The sequence below is a fragment of the Arvicanthis niloticus genome, chromosome 14, assembly GCF_011762505.2.
Source record: "Arvicanthis niloticus isolate mArvNil1 chromosome 14, mArvNil1.pat.X, whole genome shotgun sequence".
Classification (NCBI taxonomy): domain Eukaryota; kingdom Metazoa; phylum Chordata; class Mammalia; order Rodentia; family Muridae; genus Arvicanthis; species Arvicanthis niloticus.
The window spans coordinates 34,962,659-34,981,530 of NC_047671.1; the positions used below are offsets into that span (position 1 = coordinate 34,962,659).

At 42.0% G+C, this 18,872-nt stretch overlaps 1 protein-coding gene across 3 annotated transcripts in view; it reads right to left on the reverse strand.

The window, feature by feature from the left end:
* Positions 1–282: 282 nt before the first annotated feature.
* The window catches only part of Prdm6 (PR/SET domain 6), a 104,364-nt gene continuing 85,774 nt past the window's right edge, over positions 283–18,872 (reverse strand). For 2 of the 3 annotated variants that reach the window (XM_076912648.1, XM_076912649.1), the window contains 4 exons: positions 17,999–18,341; positions 8,263–8,439; positions 4,129–4,304; positions 283–1,460 (listed from right to left, as the gene is read on the reverse strand). In XM_076912648.1, coding sequence (XP_076768763.1) covers positions 4,157–4,304; positions 8,263–8,439; positions 17,999–18,341 — 668 coding nt within the window. In that variant the 3' untranslated portion in view covers positions 283–1,460; positions 4,129–4,156. The remainder of the gene's footprint in view (positions 1,461–4,128; positions 4,305–8,262; positions 8,440–17,998; positions 18,342–18,872) is intronic. The other variant, XM_034518296.2, reaches the window with a different exon arrangement.

The following is an 18,872-nucleotide window of genomic DNA, read 5'->3' on the forward strand; positions in this document are numbered from 1 at the left end:
GGCCGTGGAGATAGACTCAGACTCCAAGTTTCTACCAGGAGCTAATAGACCAAAAGCCATATTCACCATCATGGGCGCCCGATGCCAGATCAGTTCCTAGATCTCTATCCAACTATGCTGAGTGCTATCACTGAACTACAACGAGGCCAGTGAAAGTTAAACACTATGCCAAGTGCTCCATGGACATCCCGAGTGTATATACATGGCTCTTTTTCTTTTGGTTAATCAATCTTGAGAGAGGAAAAGGTGATCCCTATTGATAACAGAAGTTACTCCTGGCAGTCTGGGCCAACCCTACCTTTGCTAGGCTACCTTCTCACAATGTTTTTCTGTCTGGCTGATTCTCCTCCCTATTTCTTTGGCAATAATTCTGCCACACTTAGCAGGGAGTGAAGGAGCCTCCAGGGCTTCCCTGTGTGAGGAAGATGCCATTGCCCAAACTGAATCTGCCAGTGGGCCCGAACATCCAACCCTTGCCCAGAAACAGCGACGACGACGGAATCACTGGAAGCCTAACACCTTAGCTTCAGCCTCAGACCAAAGAACTTTATTTCTGTTTTCATTTTTCTCAAGCTAAAATGTTATTGAAACCAACATTTTCTCAACTAGCTGCTTCAGAACAATATATTGTATTATGAAGCTCCGTACACTTTTAAATGTGTTTGAGATCCGGACAGGACAGAGCAAGTCCTCCACGTTCATCCTTTGAGTTGGCATCTGAAACCATTTTCTTCCTTCTCCAACATCAGTTCCAGGCTGTGGGGTGGGAGGAGCCCCATGAAAGTGCATCAGGAGTGAAACCACGGAACTGGGCTGCCTCGGAGGCTGCAGGCAGCCGCTTTAGCCAGGTTTTTGCTTGGGCTTCAGCCTTCCTTGCTGGGGTAACCAACATGGGGCGAGCCAGCCCTAGATAGGAGAAAGGCCATAAAACGCGTTCCCTTGAAACATGCTACTAGAAAAAAAAAAAAAAGGTGCGACGAGAACCAAGTCCCTGTGCGTTCTTACAACTGTGGGCAGAGGAATCCTCCCTTTGGTATTAAATAACAGTTTTTAAAAAGCTTTTTAGAAATAAAGCAAACACATGGTTGGGCCTGGAAACACTAGCCATCCCAGGTGAGCTGTCCACGGAAATCTGTCTCATCCCTAGTCATAAATAAATAATCTCTTGCCTGGTCTGACTTCCACGCCAGGATCAATATCTCTTAACATCTTACTTATTTTATTACTGCTTTTGGTTTTCTGGGACTGATTGAAAGTTGTTCAGAGGAAATCTTTGGTTTTGCTTAAGTGTCCGTGACATTTAATCATGACTTTCCTTGCTGTTTAATTCCGGCCAGTCAATCAGTTAATCCACTTCGATTGATTCCGGGCTCTCGGTTATCGGCTTGCACTCATTGGGCATGCGCTGGTGTCGACTCAGCTGCGTGGCCTGGGTGAAGCTCCTCTCGCACCTCTCGCACCTGGTGGAGGCAAGAGAGAAAATTGAGACCAGGGTGCGGGGCCTTCGGGGTGATAGGCTTCCTCTCATCCTGACTAATCAGAACAGACACTCCAAAGCCGCTTCAGATTTTACTGGCTCAAGAGGTTTAATTGGTGGTTCCTTCCGAGGCCTGGATGCCTGGGATGGGACAAAGCCCGTCTGATGTGGAACAGAGGGACCTGTCAATAGGCCGGGGGAAGGTGATTTCTCCAGAGAGGCCTGTCCTGCTGCAGCTCTGATCACTGTCAGTTCAAATAGATAAAGAACAAAAAGAGATTTTTAGGAGTGAGCCATCAAAGCAGCAGCTTGTCTGCAGTTTTCTGCTCCGTAACCCCACAGAGAAATTGATGACAAATAGAATTTCACCTGCTGCTAATTTAAAACCCAGAATTCTACTCCCCCTCAGCAACAACAGCCAGAAAGCTAATCATCGAAAAATTTGGAAACTCCTGGATGCAATGCCTTCCTTTTCAGGGACTATGGGGGCGGGAGGAGGGGTAGGAGATGAAGATGGGGGTGGGAGGAGAGGAAGGGCTGGAGTGGGAGAATCAGGTATAGGTGGCTGGTGTTTTTTTTTTTTTTTTTTTTTTTTCCTAATGCTAATTACAGTGTCACAGCCCAAGCAAATTTAGGGTTAAAATAATTTCTAAGACTAGATTTCTTTGGTGAAAATAGGATGACTTAGAAAAACTGGGAATCAGGATACTGGGATGGTTTAAGAGGCTCAACCCTATAGGGAGTACATGTGGGCCCAGGTATCTGAGAGGAGAAAGAAGGCATTTTGCTTCAAGTGTCTCTCCTTTGCAAAAGAGATTGTGATCCAGAGAACCTGGGCCAATCCCTGTCTTCCACAAAACCCCCACTCTAGCATCCTAGTTACTTAATCTACTAAAAATATAACAGACACACACAATCTTGCTTCTGTGTTTCTACATGAACACACACACACACACACACACACACACACACACACACCATGGCAGCAACCTGGATTATACAGTGACTCCCCTATCACCACCTTACCCATCTGGGCTACCTCAATCAAGATCAGACTAGACAGCCACACTGGCAATCCCTTTTCTATTACTTCCTCGAACCTTGGAAGAAACGGGCACTCAAGAGGAGCTACAACGACCTTCTTCTAAAACTCACTGGGTCTCAGAACCCTACTCTGTTGGAGCATAGGCACAAGCAACCCGGAGAAAGCCTACCGTCCTGCCACAGATGAGGAAGCCACACATCCCATTGTCTGGGGAGTGTTCCTGTTTCTCTCCTCTTTAGTAAATCTCTTACAGAATTAGCCAGAGAAATGGAGCACACCCATCCAGCTTAGAGATTCTCAAACGCCTGGGGTTGCGGGGGGAGGCTGGAGTTTGGCTACATGATTTAAAGCAGTGGTTCTCAACCTTCCTAATGTTCTGCCCCTTTAATACAGTTCCTCATACTGTGGTAACCCCCAACCATAGCATTATTTTCGTTTCTGCTTCATAACTGTAATTCTGCTACTGTTAAGTATCGTGGTGTCAATGGTTTTTTTGGAGATAGAGCTTTGCCCAAGGGTCGCAACCCACAGGTTGAGAACCTCTGCTTTAAAGTTTCCAGGCTCCCACGCCAGCTGTGTGTGTCAGGATGAAGAAGTTGTGTTTCTTTGATTGTCTTTCAGGGAATATTTTTAGCAGCCTGCTCCACTGTTAAAAACTGCACGGTGATCTTGACAAATGTATAATGTCAGCTTTAATGTATCAGACCTATCAGCTCAATGAAAATAACTCAGAAGTATTGATCACCTAATGATTTTTGGTGTATTCATTAACGTCCACGGGCAGCTCATCCCCTCTCCAGAGCTCCTGCAGTGCTGATGACACGCTAGCGAACTGCTGATTGTTTATTAGAAAACTGATTAGTTACTGGATTAGTGTGTTGAAATATACTACCTTTCACTACTTGACAAACTTTCAAATTATTATATTTCTTTTTTTTTTTTTAATTTTGAAGCTGTGGGATCAATTTCAAGGAGAGCAAAAATGGTTTGAACAATTGTGAGGAATGACAGTTTGCGTGGCTGTGCCTTCCTTCAGCCTGCTCATCCTGTATATTAAAATGTGAAGAATTCATGCACAAGAAGCCCGGTGCTTTACATACTGCTGAAGTCTACATCTGTATGTGGTACTCAAATGTCCATGCAGGATGAGGAAGAGGAGAGTCGCTTTCTTCTCCAGGGTTTGCTTAATTGGCTCAGTGAGATTTCTGGGCATAGAACAATCTGTTATAAGCATCAAAAAAAATTCTCCCAATCTACAGAGTTCGAAAGAAGACCACTCCTTTGCAGGCAAAGATCATGTCCAGTCACCAAACAGAAGAAAATAACATGCAGATGTGGAAAAAAATTATTTGAATTTATATCCTACCCTGGGGAATTCCCTCATCTTGGGAAATATGGATGATGAGATATAATATCTATGTGGTTTGGGAGTAAATATTTAAATATTTAGGGAATTAAAGACATATCACTGTAAGAATATCTTTTTAAAAAATAAGACTGGGGTTTCAGTTTTATATCCATTGTCCTAAACTCTAGATGAGAAATCTCTGTAAATTATTTTCACAGCTTCATTGAACTCATTAGAAAGACCTACTCCGTCAAGTACCTGGGTTCTGGGAGGTCAGAAGAGGGCTTCAGCTGAGCTGCTGTTTAACCCTGAATTGCAATCTTGTGCCTTCCCTTGGCACGAGCACTGATGTCACAGCCTTGAAGGGAACATCACGGACACATACATGTGGAAAGTCTTCCAAACGCCTCAGCAAACAGAAAGTCCCCAACTTCCTACAGGTATGAGAGTCTGAATTAGCCTTGATTTCCCTTTTCAGTTTGACATCCTTCTTTTGTAACTGTGGCGGTTGATTGGATGGACCATGTAAATTGAAACATCACAAGATGATGTAAAGTTCTAAGACATAGAAAACCTGCAAGAATCTTTCTGCACAACTGTCGTGTGCCATAAAAATACTCAAACTGGACCGAACTGCCCAGGACTTTGGACATGGTAAATGCTTTTAATGTGTATTTTCAGAATTTTGATTTTTATCTGTGTCTTGCTTAAACAGTAAATGTAGTTTAGAATTCTCTTTTGTTTTTTGTTTTGTTTTGTTTCTGAGAAAAATTCCCTTTACTGAAGGCAGAAACATCATGGTGAGTATTTTTCCCTTGCTTCTAAAAACAGGGGAGTCTCCTAGGGCAAGTCCTGGCTTGCTTGTGCAGCTTCCTAGGTCAAATACATCCTTTACCCCAAACCTTGGGAGAGCTCATTTAGCAAAGAGTGAGAAAAATGAGTCCTCACTGAGAGCCCTCCAACATCTCCACCAACTATCCTTCCTGCAGTACCGTGCCTAACCATTGGTGTTATGTGAAATGATCGTTTCCTCCTTGTGTCCCAAGACTTCCATCCCACATAGCAAACTAAAAGCTAAAGCATACGATCCAGTCCTTTGTTTGTTTTCTTATGGGGAGGCTTTAACTTAGAAATTCCAAGACTTCAGCCTAGGTTAGCTCTTGCCAGGCTCAGGGTCTACCTACAGTTTAGGATGTAGGTTCTTCCGAGGAGGTTCCAGGTAATCAGATGTGAGGCAAAGCCTGCAGGAAGCCCAGCTCTACACAACCACTTGCCTGGCCCCCTTGGGAGGCCAGCAGTTTCCATGTCCCTCCAGCTAAGTCCTGAGCAGTGGAGCTACGTACAATGAAATGACCTCTCCTGACCAGCAGATTCGGTCTCTGTTTGTCCTGGAGATGCCAAGGAGACCTCTTTGATCAAGGGGGACAAGTTAGAGATGAAGCCACTGGGTCATCTATGTAGAAGTTGTCGTGGGCTTACAGTTTAGGTTTGTGCATCTTTACAAGATTCTTTGCAGCCTCTGCAACGTTGTTTAAGCCAGTGCCCATTAGCTGAAGTAGTAAAATTAACTGTGGTGGTGAAACCATTTTTATTGACTAATCTGCAACAAGAAGGGTTTTTTTTTTTAATGTTTGTTTTATAAGCTTGTAAAAAGATATCTTCATAATATTTACAAACCTCCATGGGTTGGATATCCACAGGCTGGGTTAGAAGATTCTCAAACTTCTTTGCAGTACTACAACCCCAAAAGATCTTGTATACACTAAAGGATTTAGCTTTCCATTTCCTAGAAGCTGTTTAAATCTTGCCCTTTCAAAGTAAAGCATGCACTCAGCTCTCCTCTCGGCATATATATAATTTGATCATTTTAAATGCCCAAAATACGATAACATGTGGCTATTTTGCCAAAAGCAAGAAGAAACCAGAGTAAAACAGCCAGATAGAATGTTATCCAACAACCTGGCTGCTTCGTGATCTTTAGTTCAGTTGTTCTTCCCAGATTGAAAGCAGGCATGAACAAAAGGACAATACTGTCGGAAAGGAGGGGAAAGACAATTACTGAATACTGAGGCACTTTGAATATTACCCTGATGAATTAAAATTAAGTTAAGATGGCAACTCTATTGGAAACATGACAAAAACAGGATGTTAAAGAAAAAAATTGAGTGGAGTCAACGAGGTTACACATAAGTAACACCTTAACATTAATAGAAATCTATTTCCCATCTTGACCCTCAAACCGCTTCAATTAATTACTAAAATCTATTTACACTGCAACGAGATAAAAATCAATTTGACTCCTGGCACTGAATCCATTTGACTACCCTCTCTAATATATGGGACCAATGGGGTCGGTCCTCAGTCTTCCCAAATTCTATCTAAGTGGCACAGTTACCTCCTAACTCCAGAACAGCTGCAAAGCCAGAATCTGTGAGCCCTTGAGAATCAGGCCCGATGACAACATCCATCAGGCAGGCCACAAACACCCAAGGCAGGGAATTTTTAAGATAGGGACATGCCAGCTGGCCCCTCTCTGGATTAGAGAAATGTGGCCTCTTTGGACTATTGCATCTTCTAGGGACAGAGCTTGGTTGGTATATTTGATTTTTTGTTTGTTTGTTTTTTTAAGCACCACCCTATCCCACTTAGCCAGAAGACTTTATGTAGTAAGCAAGCACATAGACAAAAATCATCACTGTTTTTTTTTTTTTTTTTACTATTAATATAGTAAATCAGACCATTAAAGGAACACAGGTAACAATGGTGGAGTGACAAGAAAGACAGCTCAGCAGGTGAAGGCACTTGCCACCAAGCTTGACAGCTTGAGTTTGATCCTCAGGACCCACGTGGCAGAAGGAGGGAACCAGCTCCTACAAGTTGTCTTCTGATCTCTACACATACGCCATGGTACATCTATGCCCACATATATGCAGATGCACACAAAAAATAATTAATCAATTAATGAATATTTTTTAACAGGATGATACATAGAGGTAAAAGGCAACAGGCTTTTATGAGTCCCTCCCTTGTTGACAGACCAGTGAGGCAGGCAGGTCCCCTCGACAAGACCACCAGTACACTGTTACCAAGAGCTGTACTTGGCCTCAAGATGAGCACAGAATGAGAAACTTCTTGGCAGAGACCAAGCAAGTTTAGTCTCCTATTGCCAGAATCACTTCCTGTCCTGCTTGTGCTTGTCCTTCAGAAGGTAAATATGGCTGGCCACCTGAGTTTTTAAATTTTCTTTCACAAGTAGGGAAAGCAAGTCCAGGAAACAAGTAGAAATGTAACTGAGCTAAGAGAAAAGAGTTCATCGGTCCAACTATTCTGAGACCACCAGCCTAATGTGTGGTTTGAACTCCAGGAAATAGCCTCTTCTCCCTTATGTGTCTGGCAAACTCCTGATGGTTCTTTAGGACACAAGTTAAACATTGTATCCTGCACAGATCTGATGAGTCCATTTCTCTGATACTCCTCAACACTGTATATACACATCTTGTTATACTTTTCATCCCATGTTATAATTTGATTGATTGATTGATTGATTGGGCTTCTCCTTAGGATGTGAGGTCTTCAAAGTAAAGATGGAAAGGGGTGGAGTCTCATTCATCTTTGTATCTCTTGTGCCTAGCAGGATGACCAATGGAAAAGTAGGCGTTTATTTTGATTGTATGAACACGTGGATGGATGGATGGATGGATGGGTGGATGGATGGATGGATGGATGGATGAATAGATGGACGGGTCATTTTGCATAGTTCAAACATCTGCTGCTTTGATGAATGGATTATATGTTGAAACACAATCTTGCTCAAATGTCCTTACCCACATTCTCTAAATACTAAAAACATCAATATGCCCTTTGTTTTTGTTGTACTTTTCATCAACCTGATGATTTCAAGCTCCAAAGTTTATGCTAAAGAGCCATAATAAATAGGTTTACACTCTAATAAATGACAAGAAACTGTCATTAGATTCCCAAAGGGTTCACATTCTCTAAGAGGATTATTCAAGCATCCTAAACTATGACCATTCTCCTCATGGTTATGGGAGCCTCCTTATGGACATGAGCCCTCTAAACAGAAGTCAGATGCATAGACTCACAGGAACTGGAAAGACTACTAAAGTTAGTTACTTTGCCTTCTTACTTTGCTGATGAGAAAACAGGCCCTAGAGGCTATCTCATGTCTGAAATTGCAAATCCTGAGCCAGGACCAGTATAGCTTTCCTTACTTCATTTCCAAATGTCAGCTAAGAAACCCAGGAAAACCTCTGATAGCCCAGACACCAACATAGCAAGTAGCCTTCCCTACCAATTAGGTTGAGCTGAGCAAGTGTCTGGTAGCTTCCAAGAAAGATAAGAAAAAGAGGGTGGGCAATTGGCCCTACTTACTTGAAGGGCTTTTCTCCAGTGTGAGTCCGGATGTGGTTGTTGAGGGTGGTGGCCCCAGCAAAGGCACGGCCACAGTAGCCACACTTGAAAGGCCGGTCACTGGAGTGAGTAACTACATGGTTCCTCAGTTCTGACGGCTGGGAAAAGGACTGCGAGCAGTGGCCACACTGGTAGGGTCTGAAACAAATAGAGAGTGACTGGTCATGGCTTCTCAAGTCAGGTAGCACTGTGAGGAAAGAGGCTGTGACTCTGGTGACATTCAATACTCTTTAAAGACGGGCTCAGAGCACTGGCTGCTGAGGTCTGCTACTTGTTGCCACAGGAATAAAATTCTCAGAGCTGCTGAGACAGGATAACTCACAGGCAAGCATTTCCTTCCTGCATTAATCACCGATTCAAGAGCATCTATTTTATGGTCTTGGTCTCCCCATCGGCAAATAGCGACATATTTCTATAAGCTTTACAGACGTAAGCACAGGATTCATTAAATCAAACAGTACAAAAGAAAATACATAATTGTCTTTTATGGTTCCCTAGTATCCTTTACTTTTCAAAGTGCTTTAAAAGCAATTATCTACTTTAATCTTTACAGTAATCCTCTGAGTGGGATGGGGGAAGAAGTTGCTATTATCACAGTTTTGGCACAGACAACTGAGGACAAAATGTCCTCAAAAGATATAAGTCATTGATGCCAAGGTCATCATAGGGTGTTTGAACCTTATTCCAAGTGTCAGGGAAATAAGTGGGCAAGCAGCCAAGTTGCATGCACACTTTAATAAATATTAGACTGCCTTAGGGTCTACCCAAGATGAACCCAGACCTCTACCAGATGTGTTTCTTTAAAAAAGAAATCCTGACTCCTCACCTACTCTAAATATTTATCTACTGAGTCCTGTTCTTCTTCTTCTTTTCAAGGTGTATGTTGAGTGTCTGCATGTATGTATGTGCACACATGCACCTGCTGCCAGAAGAGGGTGTTAGATCTCCTGGCACTAGAATTACAGATGGCTGTGAGCTACCACATGGGTTCTGGGAGCCAAACCCAGGCCCTCTGCAAAAGCAGCAAGTGCTTGTAATCACTGAGTCATCCCTCCAGCTCCCTGAGCTTTTTTTTTTTTTTTTTTTTGGTAATCTCACCTCCCCTGCTGAATCCGATTGCAAGGAATGAATCATGACAGCAAGAAATGACAAATGTCACTGTGCTTAAAGGGAGGTGACCATGATGTAAATGCCAGTGGGAGGAAGTTGTGACAAATACCTGATAATTAGCAAGATTATCAGAGTGTACTCTTCCCAGCTCACGAGAAGTAAATCAATTTTGAGTTTTCATAAAATAGATTAAAATTCTGTCTTCTCTCTAGGAGTTATTCTGCTTACTCAAGCAGAATCTAGTGAGTGAGAGGAAACCTGAGGACTTGTCCCTATTCAAGGCTATTTCAAATTATTCCTTGATAGGCCTCTAATTTGTTTATCAAATTTTTTTGTTCAGGAAATTAATAATCTGCCTTGAAGGATCTTTGCCGCACTCACCGCTCTCTGGATTGCTGCCCGGACATTGGCTGCATTTAGAAAGCCAATGGTGAAGCAGGCTTAATTGCTCTGCCTTTAACAAATATGGAAGTACCAATGACCAGACACCAAACTGAAGGGCTGGAAGACAATGGTGACCGAGCATGTACAACAATTCAATTAAGTGCGAAATAAAGTGTACCCTCTCATTTGTCAACTGAAGTGCTTAATTGTGGCTACTTGCCTCACTGAACACAAATACTATTATTTTACTAGGCTTCAGCACACTGAGCACTGATTGTAGAATTTTTTAGCTTGATTAATAGTCCAGCATTGGTCAATAACTCAATACTATACAATTTTAATTACTTACATTTAGAAATCTATCTAACTGCTCTCAAACTGGTCTCAAAGAAATACATAAGAGTCCTTGGAAAGGAGTTTATCAATCTTGACAAATTACACATGCATTTTATTATAATTATAAAATAATGCTTTGAAAGCCATTAAGATTGCCTACCGAGGAAAATATCCTCCTGGCAAATCTATTCTTGGCAGTAAATGTTGACCTTAAAAAGAGTTCTCAGAAAATAGTTCTCTGGGGATGAAATTTTTTACATGCTATTGAGGACCATAAACAAAATAATGTATTAATATATGCTATATTCACTGACAATTGATTTTTCTAATAGTGAAGGGACCATTAACATTTATTAGCCTCTGGTTATCTATTTTTAATAGCTATCACTATAAACAATAAGCCACTAAATAAAACCAATTAATCTTTTCCTTTTTTTTCTAACTCTCCTGTCAAAAGTTGGGGTGATTTATTTCCTGCAGTCAGAAGTCAATCCATCCTTTTTATGCTGATAGTGAAAGTGGCAAAGACTCACAGAGAAGATGTGAAAGGCTGGTGTAGAATTCTGTCATCAAAGGAAAAGGGACACAACCTTAGAGCATCATTTCTGCCTGGAACCAGCCAGAGAACACTTGCTGGGGATTTTTTTTTTTTTTGGTTTTTCTGAGACAGGGTTTCTCTGTGTAGTCCTGGCTGTCCTGGAACTCACTCTGTAGACCAGGCCTGCCTCTGCCTCCCAAGTGCTGGGATTAAAGGCGTGCACCACCGCCACCCGGCTTGCTGGGGATTCCATGGAACAGGTTTTAAAGGTTATCACTTAGGTGTGTATGTGTGCACGTTCGTGTGCATGCATGCATTTGTGCTCGCGAGTGTGTGTCTATGTGTGTGTGTGTGTGTGTGTGTGTGTGTGTGTGTGTACATGAGTACTTATGGCTGCCATCAAATACCGTGGAGCTGAAGTTACAGCCAGTTGTGAACTATCCAATATGGGTGCTGGGAACGAAACGTGGGGACCTGTCTAAGAACAAGGACTCTCAACCACTGAGCCATTTCACCAGCTACTATGGGACAGTTTTTTAAACTATGTGGACCACAGCTTAGCAAAACAGAAGTGCCTGGAACAGGGGAGGTACGTCTGCCTCAGCCTCTGGTTCTATAGTCAGCCATGGGATGGGGATAAGTCACTCAGTTTCCCTGAATCCTGTTTTCACATATCATATCTTTCTTCTGCTTTGGGAAAAATAGCCAATGTTCCCCAAAGAGGCTTGTCAATCATAGCTTTTCCAGTGTGATGCCACCTTGCATGATGGTCACAGCTAGCTCCCTGCCCATGAAGCGCTTTCACTCTCTCTCCCTGTCCCTGTTCCCCACCCCCATATACCCTAAAATATGGACAATCTTAGTGCTTTGGTCAAAACTTGACAGCACCGAATAACAAGAAAATCCTGTATCAGAATATAGGTACAAACCCTGCTTTAGTGAATTTCACAAAGCCAAGTTACAGCCTTTCATTTATAGATTTCAGAGCACCTGCTGACATTCATCTTGGCAGAGCTTGATTCTTTTAATATGAGGATCTGGAGCTTAAGAGAGTTCTCGTTACTGTAACAGACTCTCAGTGTTGAAATGAATGGAAAAGGTTGTAAGTAAGTTTAAGTGTTGCGCTTGGACTACACAGCAAGCTCGTGTCTCAAATAAAAACAAACAATACCAACGACACTGGGGTGGGGGGGCCTGCACCTTCACTTGAGAGAACGTGGCAGGTACATCTCTGTGAATTCTGAGCCCATCTGTTCTACGTGGTGAGTTCTAGGATATCCAGTGGGGGGACGGGGATCCACAAAGGTGCACAGTTCGTAGATGGTGTTCTTTTAAGCTTTATGTTCTTCTATTTCCAGAGTTTCCTTTTCTACCTGAGCAAAAGAAGTCACATCTGGCATTACAGGCCCACAACTTTTGGGACACTGATAAAGATTTTAAGTTCAAGACCTGCCTGTGTTATAGAGCAAGTTGACCAGCCTGGTTAACTTGGTGAGAGACACTATCTTTAAAACAAAACACCCCCCCCCCAAAAAAAAAAAAAAACAGTTACAGGTTTGTTCATTTTTTTTTTTAACTGCAACTGGAGTTATAGTCAGTTGTGAACTATACAATACAGGTATGAATTCTGGGAATGAATTTTGGAGACCTCTCGAAGAACAAGTGTACTCCCAACCGCTGAGCCATTTCCCCAGCCTCTATGGCTGAGGACAGCAATCAGTGGCAGGGTGCACCTTAGCATGAGCAAGATCCTTGTTTAATCCTCAGTCCTTATTGGAAGAGGGAGAGCAAACAACCTGATTGGAGTTAAGGGTTTGAATACAGATTAAGGAGTACATTAAAAACAGAAATGAGCAGAAAGGGTGCTTAGAAAGTATCTTGGGAAATTACAATGTCTTTTGGGACAGCCGGCCACGGGAGTTTAGAGGTTAGGTGCTTATTTCTAGAGCACATCCTTATCTCTTAAATAACAAGAGGAATTCCAGAACACAAAGTGAGCTGTTGTTACCAATATCTCACTTACATTTTTGAATGGGGGGCAGCTATGTATACGTGTGTACATATGGTGTCGTTCCTCAGGAGTTAACCATCTTCTTTGAGATAGCCTGTCACAGTACCCAGGACTCACTGACTAGATGAGGCTGGCTGGTCCAAGAGTTCCAAGGATCCTTTAGTCTTTGCCTCCCCAGCACTAAGGTGTGAGTATGTGCCACCATACCCAGCTTTTCGTATGGGCGCTAATGACAAAATTCAGGTTCTTGTGTTTGCTTGTCAAGCATTTTACTACCCAAACCCCAGCACCCCCATTAATTTCCCAAAGTCTGGCAAGAAGATAAGGTTAATGTGATCAAACTTTTGAATAGAATCTATCTTAACTCTAAAATTGGATCTCTGTTTGATGTGTCACACCAGAAAAGCACATATAGAGAGACATCCATGGGTGATGTGCTCCACTGGGGCCAGGATCTTACAGCATTGCAATTGGGAAGCATATTTCAAAAGCACTTGGTTCTCCTAACGCATCAAGCGCATATAGCCTCCCATCATTTTCAAAGTGAACTCAAAGGAATAGCAGCTCAGAAGGCACAGCTTTGTAGGGCTCAGTGGTTGCTTGGGATCTAAAGTAGGGAAGTCAACAGTGGAGACTGTTTAAAGCTTCACGGCCTGATGTGGGGCCACTAGCTATGATGTGCAGCTGAGCACTTGAAAATCGACTAGTGTAACCGAGAAACTGAAGTGTTCCTTTTCTTGACTCACAGTAATCAAGATTGAAGTAACTTCAGGTGACTAGTTCCAACGCAGGAAACCCCAAGCTTTGGGAAACACTGTAGAGTGCTACATACACATTGACAAAATAACTGAGAAGCAGACAGAGTGGGCAGTGTGGGCAGATTTACTTAACACAAATCATCACTGGTAGGTGTTTAAGCAGAAAGAAAACAGTGAGACTGTTCAGGTCGTCTCCTGACATTCTCTGTCACTGGTAGCTCCTCTGCCAAAGATTACGCCAGTGAAATGTGCAATTCATTTGCTCTGAGACTGTAATTGGTTTGGTGTTCATAGGAAAAGGCTGAAACATTTAATAAAATTAAGTGTGGCTTGGCTTAAAATTATTAATCATCCTTTGATTTTTTTTTTTTTCCTTTTATAGCAGGAGAACCTCCAGGATAAAAGTTGTTCACTGGGGCTACACCCTCTCCTTGCTCCATGACAGACAGCCCAAGTGCAAATCGTGTAAGACATCAGAGGGGCCCTACTTAAGTCACTGGCTGGCTGAGTGGAAGAAGAGGTTACCTCTGTGTAAGAAGAGTCACGGAAGTGTTACAAGTGTTCAACCCAAAAGTCCACAGAACACTGTAAAGGAGAAAGAAGATAACCTTTGCACTTTCACGGGAAGGGGCAGAGAATGCAGAACAAGACACCCTTTACTACGATAGTGACCTCTAGGCTCCTCCCACCAGACAGAGCCTTTGAAACCCATTTTCCTTTTAGCATGGTTCTTCCCAATTATAATCAATGACACTTAGACACAATTGTGAACAGCTGATAGTGTGCGTGCTCAGGGGCTAAAGGCGGACTTTCTCCCATGTGGCACAAATGAGGATGGGGAATGAGAGAAAGAAAAAGAAAAATGGTATAAAGTAAAGGTAAATATTATAAATATATCTCCTATGAAAATGAAAACATTCAGAAAATAACCAACTGTGATCAAAAGCTTTGCTCACCAATTCCTGGAGTACCCTTCCTCTGGACCCTACTGAATGTTTCTGCAGAAAAAAAAAAAAAAAAAACAAAAACAAACCAACAACAAAACCAAAACAAAATAAAAAACAGAAGAGAAAGGAGATATTTACCTCCTCCTGATCCCAGGCAAAGTAACTCAAGTTGCCCTGGCTCAGGCATTAAGTTTATATGGAAACTGAAATGCTTATAAACTCTGTAAACAGAATCCCGATTGGCCAAGATTCCAACAACTTCTTCTTTTTGGATCACCCAGAGAAGAGGTAGGCTGAGAACAGGAAGATCTGAGGATCTGTTGATTTATTATCAACAAAACAAAATTGAGGGTTGGGGGGAGAGAGAGAGAGACACAGAGACAGAGAGAGTAATCCTTGGCTCTTGAACCTCCATGGATCTGTTTATCTTTTGTTCTGATTCTTATTTTGCCAGATCAAACTCATTTTTCTCCTGCATCCACTGTACGTAAGTCAGAGATGAAAATGATGTCACACCACTGGGAACCCACAGATCTCTCCTTTTTACTTCTGAATGGCACCTCCCATGAAAAGGATCACAGATATCGAACATACATTCTCCTTGATGAAAATTCAAATGTCTGATGTTTTACAGCCAAATACTCTGTAGACTGAAAAAAAATCTTTTGGACTTTCGATTCAGGGGTCTGTTCCAAATTTGGACCCATTTACCTTCTGACTTTGTCCTCTGGTCTCTCTTTCTAGTGAGATTTTTCTACCAGTTTTCCATGAAAGGAGAAATGGTTTCTGTTAAACTATGTTACTGTTCAGTTACCCCAACCCCTTATATGTAGGTCCCTAATCAACAGATTCAACCAATTAAAGATAGAAAACTACTAAAAAATTAATTAAAAAATTTTAAAGTAATGCATAGAACATGTGTAGACCTTTCTTGTCAGTAGTTCTAAACAATACAGAATAAAAATTATCCACATGGTACTTACAATTCTTTGGGGGTATTTTATAAGTGATTTAAAAATAATTTAAAGCATACAGGAGTGTCTGCATAGGTAATCTGCAAACTTCAACCCATTTTATGTAAGGAATTTGAGCGTGGATTTTTATATTTGTAGATTTTTATACCCCTACACAGGTATGAGGGACATCTGGCTATGGTTGAATGGGCATAAACCGTAGAACACAAATACCCCACTAACTATGAAGCTTGTCGCCAAAGAATATATCATTTTTAGCAGAGTTGTGCTTCCACAAATAGAACAGGCACATTTCCCAATTTAGCAACCATCACAAATGACTGTCCTGTCCCCATCACATGCATGGAGTTCTCCTATTTAGCTTTTTTTCCCTTGTGTGGTTAGGAATATTGGAGAGTAGCTCCCTGTCTCCAAAGTCTCTGCTAGAAAGAGCTCATCCCATGTTCTCACACAGAGTTCTTCAAGTCATATAAGGTAAAAATAAATTATTCATCTAGAATAAAATTAATAGATCAAAGTGACGAGGCGTCTCCCTCTATTTCTTCTTCAAAAGCTGAGACTGATGATGTAATTCAACTGTCTCGCCACTGTTACTAAGAAACATTGTATTGTATTATGTGCCTTTAAAGAGTCTGGTTTTCTTCAAGTAGTGATTCTTCAACTTATTAATGAGTGATGTCAACTACCTCTCCTGTCTTCACCAACAAAGCTTAGGGAAGAATCAGAGCCCCCTCCCCCCAAGTAATATGACCTCACCCTGATCATTATCTTTGGCGATAAACACCTATTTACTTCACCTCCTGAACCTATCAGAATCTAGTACAGAAGGGGGCTCGTACTACTGAGGGATTGACCAATCATACTACATTTGTCTACAATCATCATTATCCTTAACAATCTCCCTTGGAGGTATTTTGCTCATGTGAGCTAATTGTTTAGATTAAATGTACTAACTTGTGGTGCTGTATGTATTTTACAGGACAAACTTTAAAGAGACTTAAACCATGACATGGAATTTTCTGGGTATAACTTGGGTCAGACCAGTCTGTTTTAGTGTTCACTTACCATAAAACATCTTCATTGCTTTTGTGCTATTGAACATGAAATCATATGACACTCAAAGATCCAGAAACTGTGACCTATTTTTAATTTTACTCTGCATGATTAGTCACTATGACTACAATTTTCAAATAACACACCCATGTGTCTGAACTCAGTCTTTATAAGATTTTAAATGTGTCTTAAAATGATGTGTAAGCTAAGAAAGACACACACACTCATAACTGCAAACTTTTAAGAAAAGCCTTTCTGCAGGGGAAAAGAAAATCATGTTCCAACTTTTTTTTTATATTTCACTGCCACAACACAGCCTGTGGCTGCACACCTAAACACAGCTGCCTTAGCCCTAACCGAAATGTTTCCATATTGATTAGTTACAGTAATGCTTGAGGCTAGGCAAGCAGTTTTTAGAATGACACAAATAAAATGTGTCCAGATGCAGATCTGTATAAATATCCCCAAACTGAGATTAGAATGTACCCATCTCTCCCACCACACCTCTCTCCCTTGCCCTTTAAGTGGATTTCCTAAGCATGCTGCTGTGTGCCTCGGAGCTGAGAGGAGAGACCTGAGTGTCTGTACCATGAGACAAAGAGTCTTATGTCTTACTTCATTAAGGTTAATCAGTGGCAAAATTAAAAAAAACAAAACAAAACAAAAACAGGAATCTTGCTTCCAAATGTCCAATCCTAGCTCCAAAAAAAAAAAAAAATTATTTTTGACTTTTATATTCAAAGTGAATATTTTGTCTAGGCTTTTCTTGGATATTTTGGTTTTAATCAAGTTCTCATAAGACATGAAGGAGAGATAAGACACAAGGAGCCTTCTTATTGAATTAATTTGATCTTTGTCTTTTGTGCTCCCAGCTCTCAAGACTGTCAAATAAACCAGTTTTGATTCATAAATAATAGTTCCATTATATCTACTGGGCCACTCGTCAGAGTACCTGAAATTTTAATTCACTTGTTCAGCTAAATTTCATCCTCAGTTCATGGCCATAAAATTCCGTATTGACAAACTTTCAAACCAACTTTGACTCTGAGGTATCTAGTCAACATTTTTCTTCTGTGTGGATATTAGTTTATTGAATAAGTGGCATCTGTTTTCCTCCACATCACTAGCCGAGTGGGTATTTCCTTTTGACAGGTTTGCAGGATTTATGGCTTTGCATGCTCCGAAGAAAAATAGTACTAAGCAAAAAATTCCAATTCATTACCTCTTAGTACTTAATTAAGTTCATACCCACGGCACACTGGAGGTGAACTCTGAAACGGCTGTGACAGCCGCTCGGCAGCCAGCTATATTATCTTTGGAAGACAGAGGGGATTCTGATTATCCTGACCTCATTTTCCACCCCTGATATTCATAAATGTTCCTTCTCTTTTGCTCTCTTTTAAAGTTGGACGGAACTGTTTGGATAGCGAGCGAGCGCAGATGCAACCTTTCTGTGCAGCCTTCACAAACAATGGAGGTACAGCTGACGCCTAACAGAACTCTGGCACCTTCCACCCCGCAGGCAAGCACCTTGGCAGCAGCGGCTTTCCCCCAAGGTGCTCCAGAAGGCAAGCCCTGGGTCTCACCTGTCGGGGTTCTGTGTGCACACATGCATCTGCAGGAGAATGCGCTGAGTGAAAGTCTTAAAGCACTGGCCGCACTTCCAGAGGTGCCAGTCGCTGAACTCGGAGTGCAGCTGGCTGGTAGAGGTTGGGCTCGCCAGGACCCTCTGATTCTTCACGTTGATTTGGTTAAATCCTGCCTCAATGGGCCCAGATTTATCCAATAGGGAAAAATTCCTGCTGCAGGGAGTCTGTGGGAAAACCACGGAGCGCTGCTGACCGGAGGGAGAAAGCTTGCTGCTTTTGTTGAAGGGCTGCAGGGCGTCTTGTCGGCACATGGCTTCCATTACCGTGGAAGGGACGTTCACTAGAACAGTCAGAGTTCGAGAAGGTCAGCTTCACTAGCCCTTAAACAAACACAATAACATGCACTTCAAGACATCTCCATGAACAAACAAATAAATGTAAAACTGTGGTTTGCTGGCCCCCAAATTAGCATAATAAAATCATTTGAGGGGGAAAATTGGGCTTATCACAAATTAATAACCCATCTAATGGCAGTGGATTAAGCAACTAATATATGCTCAGGACTGTGGTTTGCCTTCAACATGCACACAATTATGGCCTGAAACATAAGGTAGTTCACAGCACATGCTGCTTAGAGACCTGCAGATATGAGAGAGATAGGAGAGTGGAGGTGGGGTAGAAGTGGTGAATCCCACTGAATTAGGTAGGGTAGCCAAGACCTTCCAGAACAGGCCAGGTGTTCACCATGGAGCTGACAGAAGAGCTAAGAGGAGGGTAGATACCTGAAGACAGGAGAAACCTGGCAGGTTAGTGAACAGCAAGGGAGATGGCTGCCATAGTAGATGTGGGATGCTGGCCACTTTGGGAATGA